The 23,164-nt window shown below is 36.5% G+C and overlaps 1 protein-coding gene across 1 annotated transcript in view; it reads right to left on the bottom strand.

The window, feature by feature from the left end:
- WDR27 (WD repeat domain 27) overlaps positions 1 to 23,164 on the bottom strand; it is an 896,914-nt gene that overhangs the window by 767,160 nt on the left and 106,590 nt on the right. The window contains 1 exon segment of the mRNA XM_053712226.1: positions 8,466 to 8,536. Coding sequence (XP_053568201.1) covers positions 8,466 to 8,536 — 71 coding nt within the window.

The raw sequence follows: 23,164 nt of genomic DNA, 5'->3' as shown, positions 1-23,164 counted from the left end.
CAGGACCCTCTCACATGAGACTGCATGCACTGCCTTGAAAATCAACTGCGCAGCTGAAGCGCCAAAATGAGGCCTCCTCCCTCAGTACACTAGAGTGAAGAGGCCTTCCTGACTAGATTTAGGTGTCTAAAACAAGCCAGATCAATAAAAAACGTCCCCAAGTGTATATGAGCTCATAAAACATTTCCTATGCCATGATATTGCAATAAAAACCAATCGATTTGGCCCCTAACAGTGTCTACCAGCATAAAATTCAAAAAGGGGAAGCCTGTTATCTTTTTTGCTGAGGTGAAAGAAAAATGGCTTACCGTTTTCCCTGAGGGGAAAAATGACTATCATCTAGCATTAGCCTGTGTTGTTAGAAGGAGACTAGTCATACCTGAAGCAGATGAGTCTGCAAGCTGTTACCCCCAACTGAAGTTCTCTAGTTTCAACAGTCCTGCGTGGTAACAGCAATGGATTTTAGTTACTTGTGCTAAAATCATAGCCCTCTTAAACAGAAATCTTCATCACTTTTCTGTTGTAGAGTAAATAGTACAAGCCAGCACTATTTTAAAATAACAAACTCTTGATAGAAGAAATAAAAAACTACAACTAACACCACAAACTCCTCGCCATCCCCGTGGAGATGCTACTTGTTCAGAGCGGCAAGGAGAATGACTGGGAGGCGGAGCCAGAGGGGGAGCTATATGGACAGCTCTTGCTGTGTGCTCTCCTTGCCTTTCCCTGTGGGGGAGAATATTTCCCACAAGTAATGGATGACGCCGTGGACCGGACACACCAATGTTGGAGAAACACACTTTTTCTAACTTTGACCCCCAAAATCTGTTACTCATCTACAACCACCAAAAAACACCCATGCTAAATAGTTTCTAAATTTTGTCCTGAGTTTAGAAATACCCAATGTTTACATGTTCTTTGCTTTTTTTGCAAGTTATAGGGCCATAAATACAAGTAGCACTTTGCTATTTCCAAACCATTTTTTTAAAAAAAATTAGCGCTAGTTACATTGGAACACTGATATCTGTCAGGAATCCCTGAATAGCCATTGACATGTATATATTTTTTTTTAGAAGACATCCCAAAGTATTGATCTAGGCCCATTTTGGTATATTTCATGCCACCATTTCACCACCAAATGCGATCAAATAAAAAAAATTGTTCACTTTTTCACAAATTTTTTCACAAACTTTAGGTTTCTCACTGAAATTATTTACAAATAGCTTGTGCAATTATGGCATAAATGGTTGTACATTTTTCTCTGGGATCACCTTTGTTCAGAAATAGCAGACATATATGGCTTTGACGTTGCATTTTGATAATTAGAAGGCCGCTAAATGCCACTGCGCACCACACAAGTATTATGTCCAGCAGTGAAGGGGTTAATTAGGGAGCATGTAGGGAGCTTTTTGGGGTAATTTTAGCTTTAGTGTAGTGTAGTAGACAACCCAAAGTATTGATCTAGGCCCATCTTGGTATATTTCATGCCACCATTTCACCGCCAAATTCGATCAAATAAAAAAAAAAGTTACATTTTTCCAAATTTTAGGTTTCTCACTGAAATCATTTACAAACATTTTGTGCAATTATGGCACAAATGTTTGTAAATGCTTCTCTGGGATCCCCTTTTTTCAGAAATAGCAGACATATATGGCTTTGGCATTGCTTTTTGGTAATTAGAAGGCCGCTAAATGCCGCTGCGCACCACACGTGTATTATGCTCAGAAGTGCACGGGTTAATTAGGGAGCTTGTAGGGTTAATTTTAGCTTTAGTGTAGTGTAGTAGACAACCCCAAGTATTGATCTAGGCCCATTTTGGTATATTTCATGCCACCATTTCACCGCCAAATGCGATCAAATTAAAAAAAAATAGTCAACTTTTTCACAACTTTAGGTTTCTCACTGAAATTATTTACAAACAGCTTGTGCAATTATGGCACAAATGGTTGTAACTGCTTCTCTGGGATCCCCTTTGTTTAGAAATAGCAGACATATATGGCTTTGGTGTTGCTTTTTGGTAGTTAGAAGGCCACTAAATGTAACTGCACACAACACATGAATTATGCCCAGCAGTGAAGGGGTTAATTAGGTAGCTTGTAGGGAGCTTGCAGGGTTAATTTTAGCTTTAGTGTAGAGATCAGCTTCCCACCTGACACATCAGACCCCCTGATCCCTCCCAAAGAGCTCTCTTCCCTCCCCCACCCCTCCCCGCCATCTTAAGTACTGGCAGAAAGTCTGCCAGTACTAAAATAAAAGGTATCTTTTTTATATATATATATATTTTTTAGCATATTTACATATGCTGTTGTGTAGGATCCCCCCTTAGCCCCCAACCTCCCTGATCCCCCCCAAAACAGCTTCCTAACACTCCCCCTCTGCCTTATTGGGGGCCATATTGGGTACTGGCAGCTGTCTGCCAGTACCCAGTTTGCAAATAAAATGGGGTTTTTTTATTTTTATTTCATTTTTCTGTAGTGTAGCTCCCCCCCAAGACCAATCCCCCACCCGCTCCCAGATCACTTAGATTTCCAAGTACTAAATATTTTGCACCCCTTTCTCCCACTTCTAAAAACATTTTTTTCTGTTGTGTAGCGGTTCCCACCCGCTCCCTCCCCGTGCACGCGCCCGCCCGCCTCCCCCCTTGCACGCGCACCCCGGGCGATCCCGCCCCCGATCCCGCCCCCCTCTCTGACAAGGACCGCATCGATGGCCGCCCACCCGCCTCCCACTTTAGCTCCCACCAACAAATGCGGCCATCAATGCCCGGTGCAGAGAGGGCCACAGAGTGGCTCTCTCTGCACCGGAGGGGTAAAATTTGTTATTGCAGGATGCCTCGATATCGAGGCATCCTGCAATAACCGGAAAGCAGCTGGAAGCGATCAGGATCGCTTCCAGCTGCTTTCCAAACCGAGGACGTACGCCATACGTCCTCAGGCGTTAACTGTATTTTTTCTGAGGACGTATGGCGTACGTCCTCGGTCATTAAGGGGTTAAAGGGATATCAAACACTAAATGCTAGATATATTAGCCTAATAATATGTGCTTTTTATTTTTTTATTAGTTGTTTAACTACTGAAAAAATAAGTATAACATTTTAGTGTTTATAAAGAAATCGGTTCTGCCATGATGTAACCAAGGTTTTCTTTCCAGCTGAGGACAATTATGGACAGATGTAAATTGGTCACTAGAGTCTTTTATCAATGACTGTGTGGAATGTAAGCAGTGTTACATATAGAGTCTACACTTCCACTTCTAGAAAACACACAATTTCAAATGTAAAATATAGCTGCAAGCAGCGATAGAGGTGGCCATGCGCATCAACTGTGCAATTGCATACAAGCAGCTGAGTCACAATATAAAGTTTTATAGAAGTTTTTACAATTCTAACATTAGCAGTTGGAAAGAAAACACATTTTCAAAATGTTTGCGTTTTTCAACATGGCTGCTCCGCCATATGACCAATACATTCATCACGATCAGATGTAACTCTAGGTCACAAGATAATGTTTTATAGCAAATTTCAAATCTTTAACATAAGTGGTTGCAAAGAAAACACATTTTCGAAAATTTCGCATAAACCGATATGGCTGACACAGCTTGTGACCAATTCCTTATTTTTGCAATGCCATATAAGTAGTTATGTCACAAAATAAAGCTATATAACAACTGTTTACAGTTCTAACATAAGCATTTGGAAAAAAAACACATTTTAGAAATGTTTGCGTTTTTTAAAATGGCTGCCACACCATATGACCTATACTTTCAACATAAACAAATGTAACTCTAGGTGACAATATATGGTTATACAGCAAATTTCACAGTTTTAACATTAAGCAGTTGGAAAGAAAACACAGTTTCAAAATGTTTGCGTAAACCAATATGGCTGCCACAGCTTGTGACTAATTCCTTCAACATAAACAACTGTGACTCTAGGTCACAATATAAGACTGTACAGCAAATTTCACAGTTCTTACATAAGCGGTTGCAGAGAAAATAGACTTTCGAAATTTTCGCGTAAACCAAGATGGCTACCCGATCGTAAGATATACAGACTCTATATTATGCACAATAGTGTTCACTATAGATGTCAATAAACATGGCAAAACTAAAGCATTTTTGTAAAACGTTTTTTGTTTTATTATTAATTTAAATATATCGTTAAGCAATTTTGAATAATTCAAAATGGCTGCCAAACCCCATGACGTATCAACTTCTCTTGAACAAATCTGAATGTTAGTCATAAGATAACTCTATAAACAAAATTTCAAGTCTGTCCCATAAGCGGTTTCGGAGAAGAAGACTTTTATAGTTTTTAAAAATGGCGCATATGAAACAAAATGGCCGCCAAGCTATGCAATGTATGTCTTTCAAATTGCACATACTAATGCTCACTATAGACCTCTACAATTTGCAGAAGTTTCATGAAAATTTGCAAATGTTTTGTTTCACGAAGGCGACTGCGCAATGCAAATTTTAACTGCAATATTGTCTTTAAGGGTTATGACTATGTGTAATCATGTGTCTATTACACTGTAATATTGTTAAATATTGTAAAACTAATGTATAAGGTGCAAAATTACGCAATTAAATGGCGATATAAAGGTTAATGTCTCACAGCAGCCATGTTGATTATGGAAAAATCGCAATTTTAACAATCTTGGTAGAGGACCTTGCAAGGAGCAAACGTGCAAAATTGCGCTTCATTGCACTAAGTGGTTTAAGAGAAGAAGATGTTTAAAGATTTTCGCAAAATGCAAGATGGCTGCTACATCATGTGACCAAGGCACTTCTGTTGAGCAATGTCAAATCTAGATAATAGCAGCACTAAGCACAGCAAGTTTCAAAGTTGCAACATAAGCAGTTCCAGAGCTAAAGAGTATTAAGCAGTTCTCGAAATTTGTCGCAAAAAACAATATGGCTGCGTAACCTTATGACCTATGAGTTCAATATTGCATGAGATGTAGCATTGCAATAGGCTGTACCAGCATACCTGATTTCAAGAGTTTAGCATAAGTAATTTGTGTTTTGTGAGCAATTGACTCAAAAGAGGAAGTATTGAATTACAAATAATTACGATAAACATAAAACCGATATTGCTGCCGCATCATGTGACTGATTCTTTCCTAATGAGCAATTATAGATTTAGGTAACAATATAAGACTGTACAGCAAATTTCACAGTTCTTACATATGCGGTTGCAGATAAAATAGACTTTCGAAATTTTCGCGTAAACCAAGGTGGCTGCCCGATCGTAAGATATACAGCCTCTTTATTACGCACAATAGTGCTCACTATAGATGTCAATAAACATGGCAAAAATAAAGCATTTTTGTAAAACGGTTTTTGTCTTATTATTAATTTAAATATATCGTTAAGCAATTTTGAACAATTCAAAATGGCTGCCAAACCACATGACGTATCAACTTCTCTTGAACAAATCTGAATGTTAGTCATAAGATAACTCTATAAACAAAATTTCAAGTCTGTCCCATAAGCGGTTTCGGAGAAGAAGATTTTTATAGTTTTTAAAAATGGCGCATATGAAACAAAATGGCCGCCAAGCTATGCAATGTATGGCTTGCAAATTGCACATACTAATGCTCACTATAGACCTCTACAATTTGCAGAAGTTTCATGAAAATTTGCAAATGTTTTATTTCACGAAGGCGATTGCGCAATGCGAATTTTAACTACAATACAGGTATACCCCGCTCATACAGCGGGTTAGGGACCGGAGCCCCGCTGTAAAGTGAAAACCGCCTTAAAGTGAAACAAGGCAGTTTTAGCTTTCTTTTCAGTGTTTAAAATCTTGAAAACATGTTTGAACTAACATATATTAGGCGTGCAATAGTGCTACGTTTAGTTTAACACTAGCACAACAAGTATTCAATAAATACTGTACCTGTAAAATTGTGACAATTACTGTAGTAAAATTTGCCAGACTATAGCACTGAGACACAGATTGCACTGCAATGCTATAAACAGAGTGAACTAAGCATAACAAAATGGTGCCATTCACTTTTCTAGCAATCTCACGATTATAGCACTGTTTCAAAATCCTTGGAGGTTGAACTTCAGCTCCACAAAGCGCTGTATTAGCGAATCGCTGTAAAGTGAAGCGCTGTAAAGTGAGGTATACCTGTATTGTCTTTAAGGGTTATGACTATGTGTATTCATGTGTCTATTACACTGTAATATTGTTAAATATTGTAAAACTAATGTATAAAATGCAAAATTACGCAATTAAATGGCGATAAAAAGGTTAATGTCTCACAGCAGCCATGTTGATTATGGAAAAATCGCAGTTTGAACAAACTTGGTAGAGGACCTTGCAAGGAGCATATGTGCAAAACTGCGCGTCATTGCACTAAGCGGTTTAGGAGAAGAAGATGTTTGAATATTTTCGCAAAATGCAAGATGGCTGCCACATCATGTGACCAAGGCACTTCTCTTGAGCAATAGCAATTTCAGGTCATAGTAGCACTAAGCACAGCGAGTTTCAAATTTGTAACATAAGCAGTTCCAGAGCTAAAGGTTTTTAAGCGTTTGTCGAAATTTGTCGCAAAAAGCAATATGGCTGCCAGAGCATGTGACCTATGAGTTCAATTTTGCATGAGATCTAGCACAGCAATAGGCTGTACCAGCATACCTGATTTTAAGAGCTTTGCAAAAACAGTTAAGCAGTTATGGGCAATTGAATACAAAGCTTGGCGGAATAAAAAGAATAATAATAATAATAATAATCCGAACAATAACAATAGGTTGTCCTGCAACTTTGTTGCTGGCCACCTAATTACAGGAAAGGTGGAGAAATAAATAATAAAAGTATAGTGCAAAGATTTACTACAATTTTTTATGAAAATCTCAAAATGTTTAATGTTTTTTTAACCAGAAGTATTTTTGTAAGAGTCAGTACATTGCCAAAATGGTTAATGAGTTTGCAATGGACTCTACCCACAAGATCAAGTACAAAATAACTAGTACCTAGATATGGGGGTAAAAAAGCCATCATATAAAACACAAATAAAAATAATTACATTTTTGTGTCAGTTTGTATGGTGTACATGATAGACAACAGCAAGGGACTCATTATTCTCTATTTACTACAAACATCCATTTTATGTTTTCATATTTAGCATGAGTTCACTTTCTAAAAACACCAAAAAGTAGGACTATATACCTCTACTACTCCAAATAAATTGCGGATTGAAATTTGAAAATAAAATGCATTATTTTGTAACCATTATGAAGAAAACTAGTAGTAATAAAACCATAAAAAACATTAGCTAAATAATAAAAATGCACAAAATCCTGAGTTTACAGAGGAAGCCACTATTTCCATACAGGTAGGAGATTTCCATTTTAATGTCAACAACCAACAATGACTGGGCTATGAATTCACTCACTGGAAAAATTATGTTACCCTCTACTCAAAATGAGCTTTCTTATCCCTTCAAATGAGTAGAAGATATTTTTTGGACAAATTTCAAAGTTATGTCTATTTCCACTCCTATTGTACTATGTGACAGCCATCAGCCAATCACAAATTCATATACGTATATTCTGTGAATTCTTGCACATGCTCACTAGGAGCTGGTGACTCAAAAGGTGTAAATATAAAAATACTGTGCGTTTTGTTATTGGAATTAAATTGGAAAGTTGTTTAAAATTGCATGCTCTATCTGAATCACGAAAGTTTAATTTTGATTAGAGTGTTCCTTTAAGGGTTTAAAGGTTTGTGACCCCTCGTATAAACAAGGGAAAATCTCTCATTCAAAAGACATATAATCCATAACAATTCCTCCAAATCTTAATTGCATCTTCTTAGCACCTAATTTAAAGGAATAATCAAGTCAAAATTAAACTCTCATGATTCAGATAGAGTGTGCAATTTTAAGCAACGTTCAAATTTACTCCTATTATCAATCTTTCTTTGTTCTCTTGGTATCTTTATTTTAAAAAGCTGGAATGTAAAATTTAGGAGTCGCCTATTTTTGGTTCAGCGCCTTGACTAGACTATCCCTTTAATTTGCCCCCATCCCCATCATCAATGTCTCTACTCCTCTCCCTTTTTGTCTGATTAGCATTTTCTGACATAAATATACTCGCTGATGAAAATCACCCCTGTCTGATCCGACCAGGGTGACTGACAAGCCCCCCATGGGGGCAGTATTGCATAAGGGTCCTCTCTTTCAATGCTAAATATAGTTAATAAATGTGCCGCACTTTGTGCAGCTTTGGAAGGAGAGGTTCACTAAATGTGAACCTTGTCTGTCAGCAAAATGATAAATCTACCGCTTAAGATAATTACATAAAATTTACAACAGATAACTTTGCAGATTAACAAACAATTTGACCTATGGTATGAGACGGAACACAATTGTTTTTATTACATATGCATTACCTATGATCTAGATTATACATAATTTTAAAAGAATTTTTTTCAGAGATAACATACAACTTACCTGCCCATCAACACAACCAGTAATTAAATGCTTATTTTCTGCATCAATGTACATTCTGAGGAGAGGAAAGGCTGTAAGGAAGTAGATAACATAAATACTTTATACAATATTTTAGATACAGTATGTATGCATAAAACTATACAAAAATATGCCTTATGTATGCATAAAACTATACAAAAATATGCCTTACGGTTGCATAAAACTATACAAAAATATGCCTTATGTATGCATAAAATTATACAAAAAATGCTTGTTGATGTCTTCAAATATATAATGTCTATTTTTATGCATAAGTTTTAAATGACAGGCCAAATACTCATTTTAGTTTCATAGCATACAGGTCAAGCATACTGTATCATACAAAAAGCAATCACTACCAACACAAAATACATTTAAATAATACTATACAAGTTTTATGATTTACTTGTATTTATTTAAATATTAAATCACTGACAATACTAATGTGATTGATAAACAATGAAAAACAATCAGTATAATAAATCTTCATACACAACCATTAATTAGTAAAACATGCTTGTGTCTGATCAGCAAGGCAAAGCTGATTGGACATGGAAATATAAGGGGGGGAACACCCATTTCTGGGGTATTTAGGAATACCTCAGCATTGGACAATTTTTCCATAAACTAAGTAAGATTTCCATTGATTAAAATAACCATTCCAAAAAAAAAAATATGGGTTTATATTACATGGCTCATAACGGTTATTATAGATCTTTAACTGTTTGATGTTTCTTATGTGCAAAACATTAGCTTATTGGCTACTTTATAATTCAACATGTCCTTACACAATTATTGAACTTAAGGGACACTGAACCCAAATTTTTTTTCTTTCGTGATTCAGATAGAGCATGCAATTTTAAGCAACTTTCTAATTTACTCCTATTATCAAATTTTCTTTGTTCTCTTGCTATCTTTATTTAAAAAAGACGGCATCTAAGCTTTTTTGGGGTTCAGAACTCTGGACAGCACTTTTTTATTGGTGGATGAATTTATCCACCAATCAGCAAGGACAACCCAAGTTGTTAACCAAAAATGGGCCGGCATCTAAACTTACATTCTTGCATTTCAAATAAAGATACCAAGAGAATAAAGAAAATTTGATAATAGGAGTAAATTAGAAAGTTGCTCAAAATTGCATACTCTATCTGAATCACAAAAGAAAACATTTCGGTTCAATGTTCCTTAAGTAAAAAAAAAAATAGGGGGGTTCTTTTAATTATTTTTATGTCTGTTTACTTTCCAAAAAAGATGCCTGGGTTTTATTTACTGTTCCACTTTTATAATCTGCCTTGCACAATAGTTTTGATTTCTGATAGACATAGTATTGAGACTGGCTACTGATTTAAGAGACATTGTACTATAAATTTTTCTTCACTTTAATGTGTTCCCAATTATCCGTTTTATTTTATACACTAGAGTGCATCAAATTGTTTAAAAAAATAACTCCTTTATCTTTATTTTGCCTGTTGAAACCACCACTTATATTAACAATATGAATACTTTCGTATTATCTATAGAAAAGATATGCAAACAAGAGGCAGCAAGCAAGTTCCCAGTGGTGGGTGGAGGAGATAGGTAATACAATTTTCAATTGCTCTAAGTACTGTTTATTGTGTACCGACTAAGAGATAAGATAAGGAGCCCTTAAAGGGACATGAAACCCAAACATTTTCTTAGATGATCTAGAAAGAACAAGATATTTTAAACAACTTTCTAATTTACTTAGTAGCTCAGTAGCTGCTGATTGGTGGCTGCACATAGATGCCTTGTGTGATTTGCTCACCCATGTGCATTGTTATTTCTACAACAATGGATATCTAAAGAATAAAGCAAATCTATAGCAAAGCTGCATCCCGGTGGATTCCGAAAATGTCAGGGTGGTGAAATGGATTCTTTCACCACCCTGCCATTTTCGGAATCCACCTGGATGCAGCGTAAGCTGCATCCCAGTGGATTCCGAAAATATCAGTGTATGCAGCATAGGCAAACCAGAAGCCTTAAAAAAAAACACGCAACCGCCCGCACGAAATAACTAAAAAACACGGAACTACCCGCAAGGAATAAAAAAACAAAACACGTAACCGCCCGCACAAAGTATTAACAAACACCTAAACCGCCAACCCCCACATCGCAAAACAATAAAGTAAATAACCCATAATCCGCAAATAACATAATTAAAAGATTAACCCCTAAACCGCCAACCACCCCACATCACAATAAACCTATTTAACCTATTAACCCCTAAACCGCCAACCACCCCACATCACAATAAACCTAATTAACCTATTAACCCCTAAACCGACAAACCCCCACAAAGCAATAAACCTAATTAATATATTAACCCCTATACCTCCAACCTAACACCCCCTAAATTAACCCCAATTACTACTAAATTACAATTAAGATAAAAAATCCTAACATTACATTACAAAAAATAAAAAACAAACAAAATTATCAAAAATAAAAAAAAATTATACCTAATTCCTATGAAAATAAAAATGCCCCCCAAAAATAAAAACACTTTCTAATCTAAACTACCAATAGCCCTTAAAGGGATAGGAAAGTTAAAATTAAACTTGCATGATTCAGATAGAGCCGGTCATTTTAAGACACTTTTAAATTCACTTCTATTTTTAAATGTGCTTCGTTCTTTTAGTATCCCTTGTTAAAAAATGAATACGCACATATCATACACTAGTGGGAGCTGCTGCTAATTGGTGCCTGCACACATTTGTCTCTTGTGATTGGCTAACTAGATATTTTCAGCTTCCTGTCGAAAGTGTAATGCTGTCCCTTTAGCAATGGATAACAAGAGAATGGAGAAAATTTGATAATAGAATTACATTGGAAAGTTGTTTAAAATTGTATGTTCTATCTAATGTATGCAATGTTAGTTTTTCCATTTTGCCAATAGGATTTCAGTAGCTTTAATTCTATTGGCTGATTTCAAAATTTCAGCCAATAGGAATGCAAGGTACCCTAAATTGAATGCGGTACCTTGCATTTAATCTTAAGTGTATGACGGACATCGGATGGAGAGGAGCCTCCCCGCCACAGAGGACCGCGCCGCCGATGAGGACCGTCGCTGAGGATCCACGCATCGGGGAAGACAGCTCCATACCTCCTGGGCCTTCATTCCGGATAGAAGATGATGGGGCCGCCTGGAAGAAGACCTTCTCCGCCGGACTTCAGGAACGGTGAGTACCTATTTGGGGCTTAGTCTTAGGCTTTTTTTTTAGATTAGGGTTTTTTGGGCTGGAAAAGAGCTCATTGCCCTTTTAAGGGCAGTAAAAGAGCTGAATGCCCTTTTAAGGGTAATGCCCATACAAATGCCCCTTTAGGGGCAATGGGTAGTTTAGTTTTTTTTTTAGTGTTAGGTGTTTTTATTTTGGGGAGTTTGGTGGGTGGGGGATTTTACCGTTAGGGGGTAATTGGTAATTTTTGTAAGTAAAGGAGCTGTTTAACTTAAGGCAATGTCCTATAAATGGCCGTTTTAAGAGATATTGGTATCTTAGTATTAGATTAGGGGGATTTTTTATTTTTTTATAGGTGTATTAGTTTAGATTTAAGAAAATTATTTTGGAAAGCTAAAAAAAAATAAAGTTAAAGGAGTAATTACCCATATATTCTATACTCTGCAGCATTAAAGTAATTAATAGGCCATTATAGTGTTAAAATGACATGTCCTAATTAGAACATGTCATTTTAACACTAGTGATGCTGGTCACAAAGAGGAAACTGCCGCTGATCCAATCAGCAGCGCTAGTCGCACACCACAGCACAACTTTAACTATGTGATTAACTCCTTTAAAATAATATCCTCTAACAGATTAGAGCATGTCGTTTTAACACTAGAATAGCCCTTTAAGGGGAAAGCAAATTGTCTATGTCCCTTTAAGTAAATAGCCAAATACAGACTTTTTAAAACTATTTTTAATATAAAAGATCAGACATAAGAAATTCTCACAACTTGTAGACATTTGATCTATGTGTTCTCTAGTTATAATAATGCTTTACATTTGATTTATTTTATTATTATACTAACACGAATATACTTGTACCATTACACATCTGTACTGAATGTGATTGTTTATGCACATTACTCTAACTTTAAAAATCTACCCTATTTTATACTCTTTTCGTGTGTGTTTCCATAAACCGTGAGTGTTTTTCCCTGTTGACCCTGCAACTTTTTCCTTGTTCTAATTCTGTCTATCGCCACTTAAAAGGGACAGTCTAGTCAAAAATAGACTTTTATGATTCAGATAGGGCATGCAATTTTAAGCAACTTTCCAATTTACTTGTATCATCAATTTTGCTTTGTTCTCTTGGTTTTCTTAGTTGAAAGCTAAACCTAGGAGGGTCATATGCAAATTTCTTAGCCCTTGAAGGTCGCCTCTTATCTGAATGCATTTTGAATTTTTTTTCACAACTAAAGGGCGTTAGTTCACGTGTGCCATATAGATAACATTGTGCACATGCCCGTGGAGTTACCTAGGAGTCAGCACTGATTGGCTAAAATATAAGGGGGCAGTCTGCAGAGGCTTAGATACAAGGTAATCACAGAGCTAAAAAGTGTATTATTGTAACAGTGTTGGTTATTCAAAACTGGGAAATAGGTAGTAAAGAGATTATCTATCTTTTTAAGCAATAACAATTCTGGTGTAGACTGTCCCTTTAAAAGAATGGATTTTTCCTTCTTTCCAGCAAAGGATCTCAAAATACTTTAGGTAGACACCAAAAGTATATCCCAGCAGTATCAAACAGTAAAAAAGTGTCTGAAAAGACGTATATGGATTGTATTAAGATATACTTATATTATATATTTATATATATTTATATATATATGTATATATATATATATATATATATATATATATATATATATATATATATATTTACTCAAGGAACTCCATGTACTTGGCACATAGGCCTCAGATTGTAAGTCACAAATTCATAAATAACTATTAACCAACTTGCAAGCATTCAATGTATTTAAGGGACATACACAAATAAAACAGAATTTATGCTTACCTGATAAATTACTTTCTCCAACGGTGTGTCCGGTCCACGGCGTCATCCTTACTTGTGGGAATATCTCTTCCCCAACAGGAAATGGCAAAGAGTCCCAGCAAAGCTGGCCATATAGTCCCTCCTAGGCTCCGCCTACCCCAGTCATTCGACCGACGGACAGGAGGAAAAATATATAGGAGAAACCATATGGTACCGTGGTGACTGTAGTTACAGAAAATAATTCATCAGACCTGATTAAAAAACCAGGGTGGGCCATGGACTGGACACACCGTTGGAGAAAGTAATTTATCAGGTAAGCATAAATTCTGTTTTCTCCAACATTGGTGTGTCCGGTCCACGGCGTCATCCTTACTTGTGGGAACCAATACCAAAGCTTTAGGACACGGATGAAGGGAGGGAGCAAATCAGGTCACCTAAACGGAAGGCACCACGGCTTGCAAAACCTTTCTCCCAAAAATAGCCTCCGAAGAAGCAAAAGTATCAAATTTGTAAAATTTGGCAAAAGTGTGCAGTGAAGACCAAGTCGCTGCCTTACATATCTGATCAACAGAAGCCTCGTTCTTGAAGGCCCATGTGGAAGCCACAGCCCTAGTGGAGTGAGCTGTGATTCTTTCAGGAGGCTGCCGTCTGGCAGTCTCGTAAGCCAATCGGGTGATGCTTTTAAGCCAAAAAGAAAGAGAGGTAGAAGTCGCTTTTTGACCTCTCCTTTTACCAGAGTAGACGACAAACAGAGAAGATGTTTGTCTGAAATCTTTTGTAGCTTCTAAATAGAATTTTAGAGCACGGACTACGTCCAAATTGTGTAACAAACGTTCCTTCTTTGAAACTGGATTCGGACACAAAGAAGGTACAACTATCTCCTGGTTAATATTTTTGTTAGAAACAACCTTTGGAAGAAAACCAGGCTTAGTACGCAAAACCACCTTATCTGCATGGAACACCAGATAGGGCGGAGCACACTGCAGAGCAGATAACTCTGAAACTCTTCTAGCAGAAGAAATAGCAACCAAAAACAAAACTTTCCAAGATAACAACTTAATATCTATGGAATGTAGAGGTTCAAACTGTCAAGGTATTTGAAATATTATTAAATAATATATAGAGGTATATTTGTCTTTATTTAATAGATCTGTGGATATGAACATGGTCTGTAGGACAAAGGATTAGATCTCCCCCACTCCAATTGCACAGGAGACATTCTTGGCTGAAAGGAGAACAAAGGATTATCTCTGGGAGATATCACACACTCAATATGTTAAATTATGCAATTGTATAATTTAGCAAGGAACTAAAATATAACATAGTTTCAGGATACAGGCAAATATATGGAGACGAAATGTCTGAATTACCCTTTTGGAACTGATCAAAATCATGGAGAGACAGCTTTTATGCACATGGTGTTAATTTTTAAATACACATCTGCACTGCTGGCTAAACAGGAAATATGCTGTTTTAAAGACTCTTACAACTCCTCATGGATTGACCCCATGTGGAGCAATAAAGGCCTTGGGAAACACAGACAAATGCTAAGGTGTGACTCTGGAAGTTCACGTAAGCAGACAGCAAATAAACATTTTTTTTTCTCTCTCTGTTTAAATACATGCCCCAGAATGTATTAAATATAGAAATTTGGGAAATTGTCTAAATTCTATATTATTATTACATGGGTATTTGCTAAGCTTGGGAAGTAACTGTTTTAGTCAGTCAAAAATGTGTAATAACGTCTGTTTTTGCTTATATTTTTCAGACAGATAAATTCAGATATACATAGAAATGATATATATGTTTTGAAAACACAAAAGATCTTACTTAGCCTCTGTGTTTTTAAGAATATAAATAAATACTTATGGACCATACACATACTAATGATTGGATCATCTCTAATAATTATTTCTATTTTTATTGCAGACAACCATTGGTCATGAGCATCAATCTTAGAAAGAGACGGAATGCCGCATGAAATGAATTAAGTCATATCATATAAACATACAAATAAATGTTTATAAAGTTTCACATACATCTTTTAAAATATAGTGAGATGAAAATATGGAAGTTACTTTGATGTGATATGACTATGAGATATATATTTGATGTGATATAACTATGAAATATAAGTTATTTTAATATAATGTTAGATATGTGATGTTTCATATCAAAATGATCAGAAAATTCATTAAGATATAACTTATCCAAAACAAATATTATGAATAGTTGTCGCAGTAAATTATGATAAAAATTAATAACCATTTCATAGAAATACTGACTTAAGCTGTTTCAAATGTTGCTGTGTCTGTTTGTGCTGCCACCTGGTGTTATGTTGCGAGAACTACAGCCAGAAGGTTCTCTCTGGCTGTTAAAAATGAAATTTCCAAGGGCCAATCCGATTTAGACTTCCCAGATAACCAATGGGAAGGTCAGCTCCCGCAGGGCCACCCACAATTTACCAGTGATGGGAAAACCAAATAAAAAGTGAATGCAATGGAGAGAAAGACACAGATTTTCTGCTGAAGCTAAAACTTGTAACTGGTTCCCGCTGGTGTGAGATACCACTTTACTTGAGCAAAGCGAATCTACCCTTCTCATTGATTGCGATATACACTTATTGGTGATCTGAGGTAAAATAATTCCTACCAAGGAACATCGGATATCGACTGCTTTTTACTTTGGTAACGTATTCAAGGTTTTGTAAGATAAGTTATATGCATAGTTAATTTGTATTTAATAGATTTAAAGAAGCAGTGTGTTTTTCTCAAGTTAGCATTTCACAGCCTATATACATATATTGTTTAAATCTGCGTCTGATTGGCTAAGTAACTCATCTATACAAGTTCTGGTATTGTCAGTTAATTTTGTATTAGGATAAATTGCAATTAAATAGCAGAATATATATTATCCTATTGTTTTATAAACACTGTTTAGAATTGTATTGCTTGGATGTTAAAGGTTTTTAGTCCCATTGTGTTAAATAAATAAAAGGCTAAATTGTGAAGGTATATTTTTCTGGGTTTTGTAAGAAGGATAGCATATCTTAAGAGTTGGTTTAAACGCATATACATTTTGTTTCATTTCCTTTTATTGCAAATATACTTCAATGATTTTATGGATATTAACTAAATAAAAGAATTCAGATATTTATATTAATTGTATGGTCTAGTAGGTGCATGGTTGATAAGGGTTTCTACTTCTTTGTATTGTGTTTATAACCCTGCCATAAACTTATATATATTATTTGGATAGCACTACTAAGATTTTCATAAATATACTGACATAATAATTGGAGGCACTTTTTCTGAGATTTATTAATATTCCATCATAATTGATATAATATATTTGTAAGTAAATAGAAATTATTATAAAAGAGAGAAAGAAATAAATTCATATTTCGATATTAATATTTTGAAGATATAATTTTTTTGAAAAGTTGAAATATTAATTTTCATATTTAGAGATTGATATTAATATCTTGAAATATTATTAAAGATTAATTTTGAAAAATTAATAAAAATATTAATTTTTCATATTTCAAAATTAATCAAAAATATTAATTTTTCATATTTTCAAAGTTAATCAAAAATATTAATTTTTCATATTTCGGAATATTAATTTTTCATATTTCAAAATTAATAATATTTTTTTTTTGAAATATAAAATTTTTCTCTCTTTTTATTGGCAAAAATTGTATTAGCATTTTATTTAAATAAATACTAAACCAATACAATAATGTCTGTAGCCAGAAGTGACTCATTTAATTCTATACATAGCAATGAAATTGGTCCCATTACAATACCCATTACTAAAGGTCAGGTCCTTAAGAAAGATATCTTAAGTTACATTAAAGGGAAGTTAAATATTGCTGGTGAATTAAATGATTTTGTGGATATGCTTGAAACTAGGGCTAAAAATATTACCGTTAATAATAATATGTGGAATGAAGAGAATGAATTCTTCCAGGAATTATTAATGATTAATCAATGCAAAGATCCCAAAAAGCGAGAAAAACTAATACTAAAATCTTGGCCCCTTCTAATATGCATAATTGACGAAATGTCGTTTTGTGTCACAGACAAACGATTGCAAATACAGGAGCTAGAAAATAGTATTCGTTCCTCGCGCAGACGCGAAGAGGGTTTAAAAACAGCCAAAAATAAAATGGATGAATTTGCCCAAAACCTAGCCACCTTAGATAAGCACAATATGGACTTAATCGCACAGATACAAGATTTAAATAAACAGCTTGCGCAAAGCCAGAGAGAATTAAGCGATTTAAAAAGGTCATATCGCCATAATGAAAACCCCTATATTAGCAATGAGAATAATACAGATAATGCTAACTCCTTTAGCGAACGCGTCAGGGACGAGGTACGAAAATATATAGAACAACATAGACAAATGACCCCTAACGGGTCAGAAGTAGATTTCCCAAATAGACAATCCCCTCAGGATGTAAATCCAGAGGACAGCTGTAGCGCAGCTGATGCGGGGGAGGGAAACTCTAACAGAGAGTCCCAAAATAAGTCTGATAAAGTCTATGATTCCCATAAAATAATCACCTTCGTACAACGCGCAGTACCTATATTCTCCAATAAGGGAACAACATCTGTAATTGATCATTTACAGGCTTTTGAAAATGCGTTAGCTATAATGAATGTTACAAGTGAGAAATTGAAAATTGAATTTCTACCTTGGGTATTTGACAGTAAGCATCACAAATTCTTTGCCTCACTAAAGGATATGAATATTCATTCCTGGAATGGGGTAAAACGACAATGCAGAAAAGAATTCGGGCAATATCGCACTAAAACTGCCGCGAAGATAGCGGTATATGGTTTAAAGTGTCGTGCGAATCAGAGTCCAATCGAATTCCTTTCTGTATTGAAAAATGCGTACAGTATGGCTGAAGATAATCCCAAATTTGACGGCTCAGAATTTGTAAATTTATTTTTTGAAGCACTGCCTACACCCATCAAAATTAACTTAGCTAGAGATTTTGATGAGGACTGCTCATTGGAATGGCTGATCAAAGAGAGTACAAAATTATACTCTATTCAGCAGTCCAGTGAGCAGGGGGTTAAAAAGGAATCAAAACCCAAAATTGTAGCAGAAACTAGGGTGTCACCTAAACCCCTCAATTTGGAGTCTAACAAGAGAACTTATGCAGAGGTGGCCAGTCAAAACAGGCCATCTCCACAGAGGTTTAATTCTGCCCCTCCCCCTACACAGGTTGAGGCGCAGGGAGACTATAACCAAAGTGGGGGACATAATCAGGTGAATAATTACTCACAAAGAGAATACTCACCAAATAATTGGTATCCGCGCAAGGGTAGATACAATAGACGGCGAAGATATTCTCAGGGTAACCAGACACCCCAGGTATATAATGCTCCCCAAAGTACTAATGCTGAACAAGCTGAACCCCAGGGGCAACCACGCCAGAATAGAAATAGTGGCCCTGATTCTGAGGGAACCCAATGGTCCAGGAATCAGTACAATGGGGCACCAAGAGATAGGCCCAGGGGTAGAGGTAACTTGTACAATCAGGTAGATATGCTGTTTACCCAATTAAATCGGTTGAGCGAACAAATCGCTAATATGAGTCAAAAATCTACGGCTCAGCAACCGAACAATACTTTTTTAGGGGTACAGCCAGTGGTCAGCAGTGGACCACAGGCACAGTCATAAATACTGCAGTATCACCTGAAGGGGAGGGGAGAGATATACAAAATGTAGTAATAAATATCAATGATACTAATCATGTTATCTCCCCACAGACCGGAAACGGACAAATTAGCTGTGACAATGAGCGATATCAGCCGGGAAAAATTAACCAAACTTTTCCTCTGCAGTGTTCTCTTAACATTATTTCCACAGATGCAGTACACAAGAACCCAGCTGACCTTGTCATGGGGGAAACAGGTAGGTATGAAATTTCCTCTGCATCGAATGACACAGCGGATCCAGGTAAAACGTGGCGAAGCCCACAGATGTACAAGAATGCAAATTTTATGTGTGAAATGATAGAAACTGCAGGAAGATATTATGTACTAGTTGAGCTGCAAGATTCAGTCTCCAACCCTATCAGGGGATTAATTGACACTGGGTCACAGGCAACTATCTTATCCCACAGGTACTACACACAGCTAAATGAGCTAACACCCCACAAACCCAAAATAAGAGAATTTGACGGTTCTCTAATAGGTGTTGGGGGTGACTCCCTAAAAGTCTACGGTACTGCCTGGTTAAAATTTAAATTGGGGAACAGGGTCATAAGACACCCTGTCATTATAGTGGATCTGCCAACTGATCGTTTAATTATTGGTAGTGATCTCCTGAAACGATTAAGCACCATAATTGATTGCATAAATAATGTAATTTGGTCGCAAGTTAAACGGCCTATCAATTATGAAAAATCTGGTATATCTCACGCCCGACATAGCTGTCATGTGGTGGAAGAGAAACCAGATGCTGTGGAGATTCATTTCAGAAATAACTCTGTACCTGAAATCACTATTCTACAAATAGATGATCAGACTCCTTTTAGTGGCTCTGATGGTAATACTTTTAAAATTTCGCCTGGAAAGATAGCGAATATTTCCCTAGATGGCGATATATTAACCATATCACTCCACAAGGGGGATCCTAAAATCCCTAAAGGGGGAGACCATGCTCAATACCTTACAGGGATTGAGAGAGTTAAAGAGGATCTATTTATCCCTATACAAGTGCATGACCTTGGTAAAACCAAGTATGCTAAAATAAATTTAAAACAGGAAGCTAGCTATATAAGCGAAGGTTTATTAGCGCAAATAGCTGAACCTAAAGTGATTAAATATCTTTCTCCCCAAGACCACTGTGTCAACGGCCTGGATGACAGGTCTGACAGCTATAACACCACAGCTAAGTGCTTATTATCTATCTCTATTGGTAATAAGTCAGTGAAGCACCTGTTTTTAGTTTTAAATACTCCCCATAATCAAATATACATTGGCAATGATATCTTACATAGATATGCCATACAAATAGATCTGATTAATTCTTGCCTCTGGAGCAGGTTAAAGGGGGACCCTGAAGTATTTCAGGATGAAAATGCAGCCCTGAAATCAAACCAGCAATTGCCATATGCTGTGAATATGCAGGTATCTAGCGATGTTATAATTCCTGCTGGGGCTGATAAATTTCTTTTACCCTTACAGGTAAAGAGAGGTCAGAAATTAAAAACTTCTGAAACACTGATTTGCCTCTCCCATAGAATACAAAATCTGGGTGTCACAGTAACCTACACTCCTATGGTGAATATTGGAACTGTTCCAATAAATATTATTGTGCATAACATGACCCCACAGGATATAACATTATCCAAGGGAACTACCATAGGATATGCACTGGAATCAAGTTATTACACTTTTGGATTCCAGAATAATGTAATTGGGCTAATACCTGAAGGATACCTAACTGAAGAACAATTAATAGAACAATCCTTTGCATCTATGCCAGAGGGTCTATTTAATATTCAGTCTATTTATCCCTTCAGCTCAGAGGAAGGCATCTGTAAAATTGAAGAAGCCTCTCTAGTGTTTGATCAGCCAATCAAACAGCAAGATTACCCCAATACCCAGAGTCATGGGAGCAATGTAAACTATAATCAAGGGGATCTCACCTCTAGATTGGAAGAAGCCTATGAAATAGGACAGCCTGAAATCTTTCCAGGATTTCAGCAAATAGTCAAAGAGCAAATATCCTTAGCTAATGGCTGTTCCAGCGATGACGAACGCCAACAGCTGCGAGAACTCCTAATGGAATACAAGGATATTTTCGCTAAGGATTCTTATGACTGTGGTACTACAGACTTGCACATTGCAAGAATACAAACAGATCCTAATGCGCCACCTGTATTTGTCAAACAATACAGACTTCCCTTAGCCTCATATGATTCTCTTGCAGAGATCATAAGGAATTTGGAAGAAAGAGGTATTATCAGACAGGTGCACAGCTCTTATAATAATCCTATTCTAGGTGTCCTTAAGCCCAATGGACAATGGCGTTTGTGTGCTGACTTAAGACAGCTAAACAAACGAGTATACATGTCTGGCTGGCCTATACCATACATTGACCAGTGCCTAGCACAAATGCAGGGATCCAAAATATTCACTGCCATTGATTGTGCACAGGGATATTGGACCATAAAGGTACATGAAGAGGACCAATATAAGCTAGCATTCTCCTTCCAAAAGGTTCAGTATGCATTCCAGAGACTTCCATTTGGATACATAAATTCTGGACATGAATTTGCTGTATTCATGCATAAGGCTATGCCTGACGCACTGGAAAGGGGGACCTTATCTTATGTTGATGATGTTTTAATCAAAAGCACAGACTTTGAAAAACACATCGCAGAGCTTAAACACGTCCTCAGCCAACTTAAAAGGGCAGGTGTCAAATTATCCATGCAAAAAGCCCAATGGTGCCGCACTCGTGTAAACTTCTTGGGACATGAGGTTACCTCTGAAGGATTAAATCCCCAGAAGAAAAAGGTGGAAGCTATAGTGAATTCTAAAAACCCAACTAACTTAAAGGAATTGAGATCATTCCTGGGTATGACGAATTATTCTCGCAAATTCATTGATAATTATGCGGAATTAGCTAAACCACTACTACTTCTTCTAAAGAAGGATGTGAAATGGCACTGGAGTGAGTCTCAAGAGACAGCCATCAGAGAGCTGAAGAGAAAACTCACTCAAGCACCTTGCTTAGCGTACCCTGAAGGTGGTAAACCTTTCTACTTAGAAACAGGGTACACAGATGTAAGCATGAGTGCTGTGTTATACCAAAAGCATGATAATTTGAACAAAGCCATTGCTTATGCGAGCAAAAATCTATCCCCAGTAGAAATAAAGTTTAACGATTGCGAAAAAGCCCTCTTATCTACTGCATGGGCTCTACAAAATTTCCGCAGCTATATACAGGGCGAGAAAATTATTGTAGAAACGGCCCACCAGCCTTTGCTATATTTGCAAAGTGAGAGAATAAGAGATGGGAATTTGTCTAATAGCCGCATAACAGCGTGGACTCTTTCCTTGCAAGACTGGCCATTAGAAATTCGCTACAAGCAGAATAAAAAGAATCCAGTCGCACAAGGACTTGCTGAGCTCCACGACTGTACTGATAGAGATCCTGGGGAAGAATTATCAGAAGATGATTTTCTGGAGGAACAATTGCTTTCCCCATATAAAATGTACAATGAGGACCATTGTCAAACATTACCTTGGATATATGTTGATGGTTGTTCTTACCATGCCACTATTGATAATGAGCGCAGATTAGTCGCTGGCATTGGTATAACTGGGGCAAATGGATTCTCAAATATATCTGTAGGTTTCAACATTGGACCAAGATCCAGTCAAGTTGCAGAACTAACTGCTGTTTTCAAAACCATTGAAATGGCTATTGAACATGGTATTCATGAATTTGTGATCATAACTGACTCAAATTATGTGCGTGACAGTTTTGTTGAATACCTGCCAACTTGGAAAAGAAATGGCATGCAGAAAAGCAATAACAAACCAGTCAAGCATGGCAAATTGTTCTGCGAGATTGATAATCTGGTAGTATCCAATGATTTAACCATACACTGGAAAAAGACCAAGGGT

The sequence above is a fragment of the Bombina bombina genome, chromosome 4 (genome assembly GCF_027579735.1).
Source record: "Bombina bombina isolate aBomBom1 chromosome 4, aBomBom1.pri, whole genome shotgun sequence".
In the NCBI taxonomy this organism is placed as follows: domain Eukaryota; kingdom Metazoa; phylum Chordata; class Amphibia; order Anura; family Bombinatoridae; genus Bombina; species Bombina bombina.
Note: the sequence above shows the minus strand (reverse complement) of the source record. Positions and strands in the feature narration are given on the sequence as shown.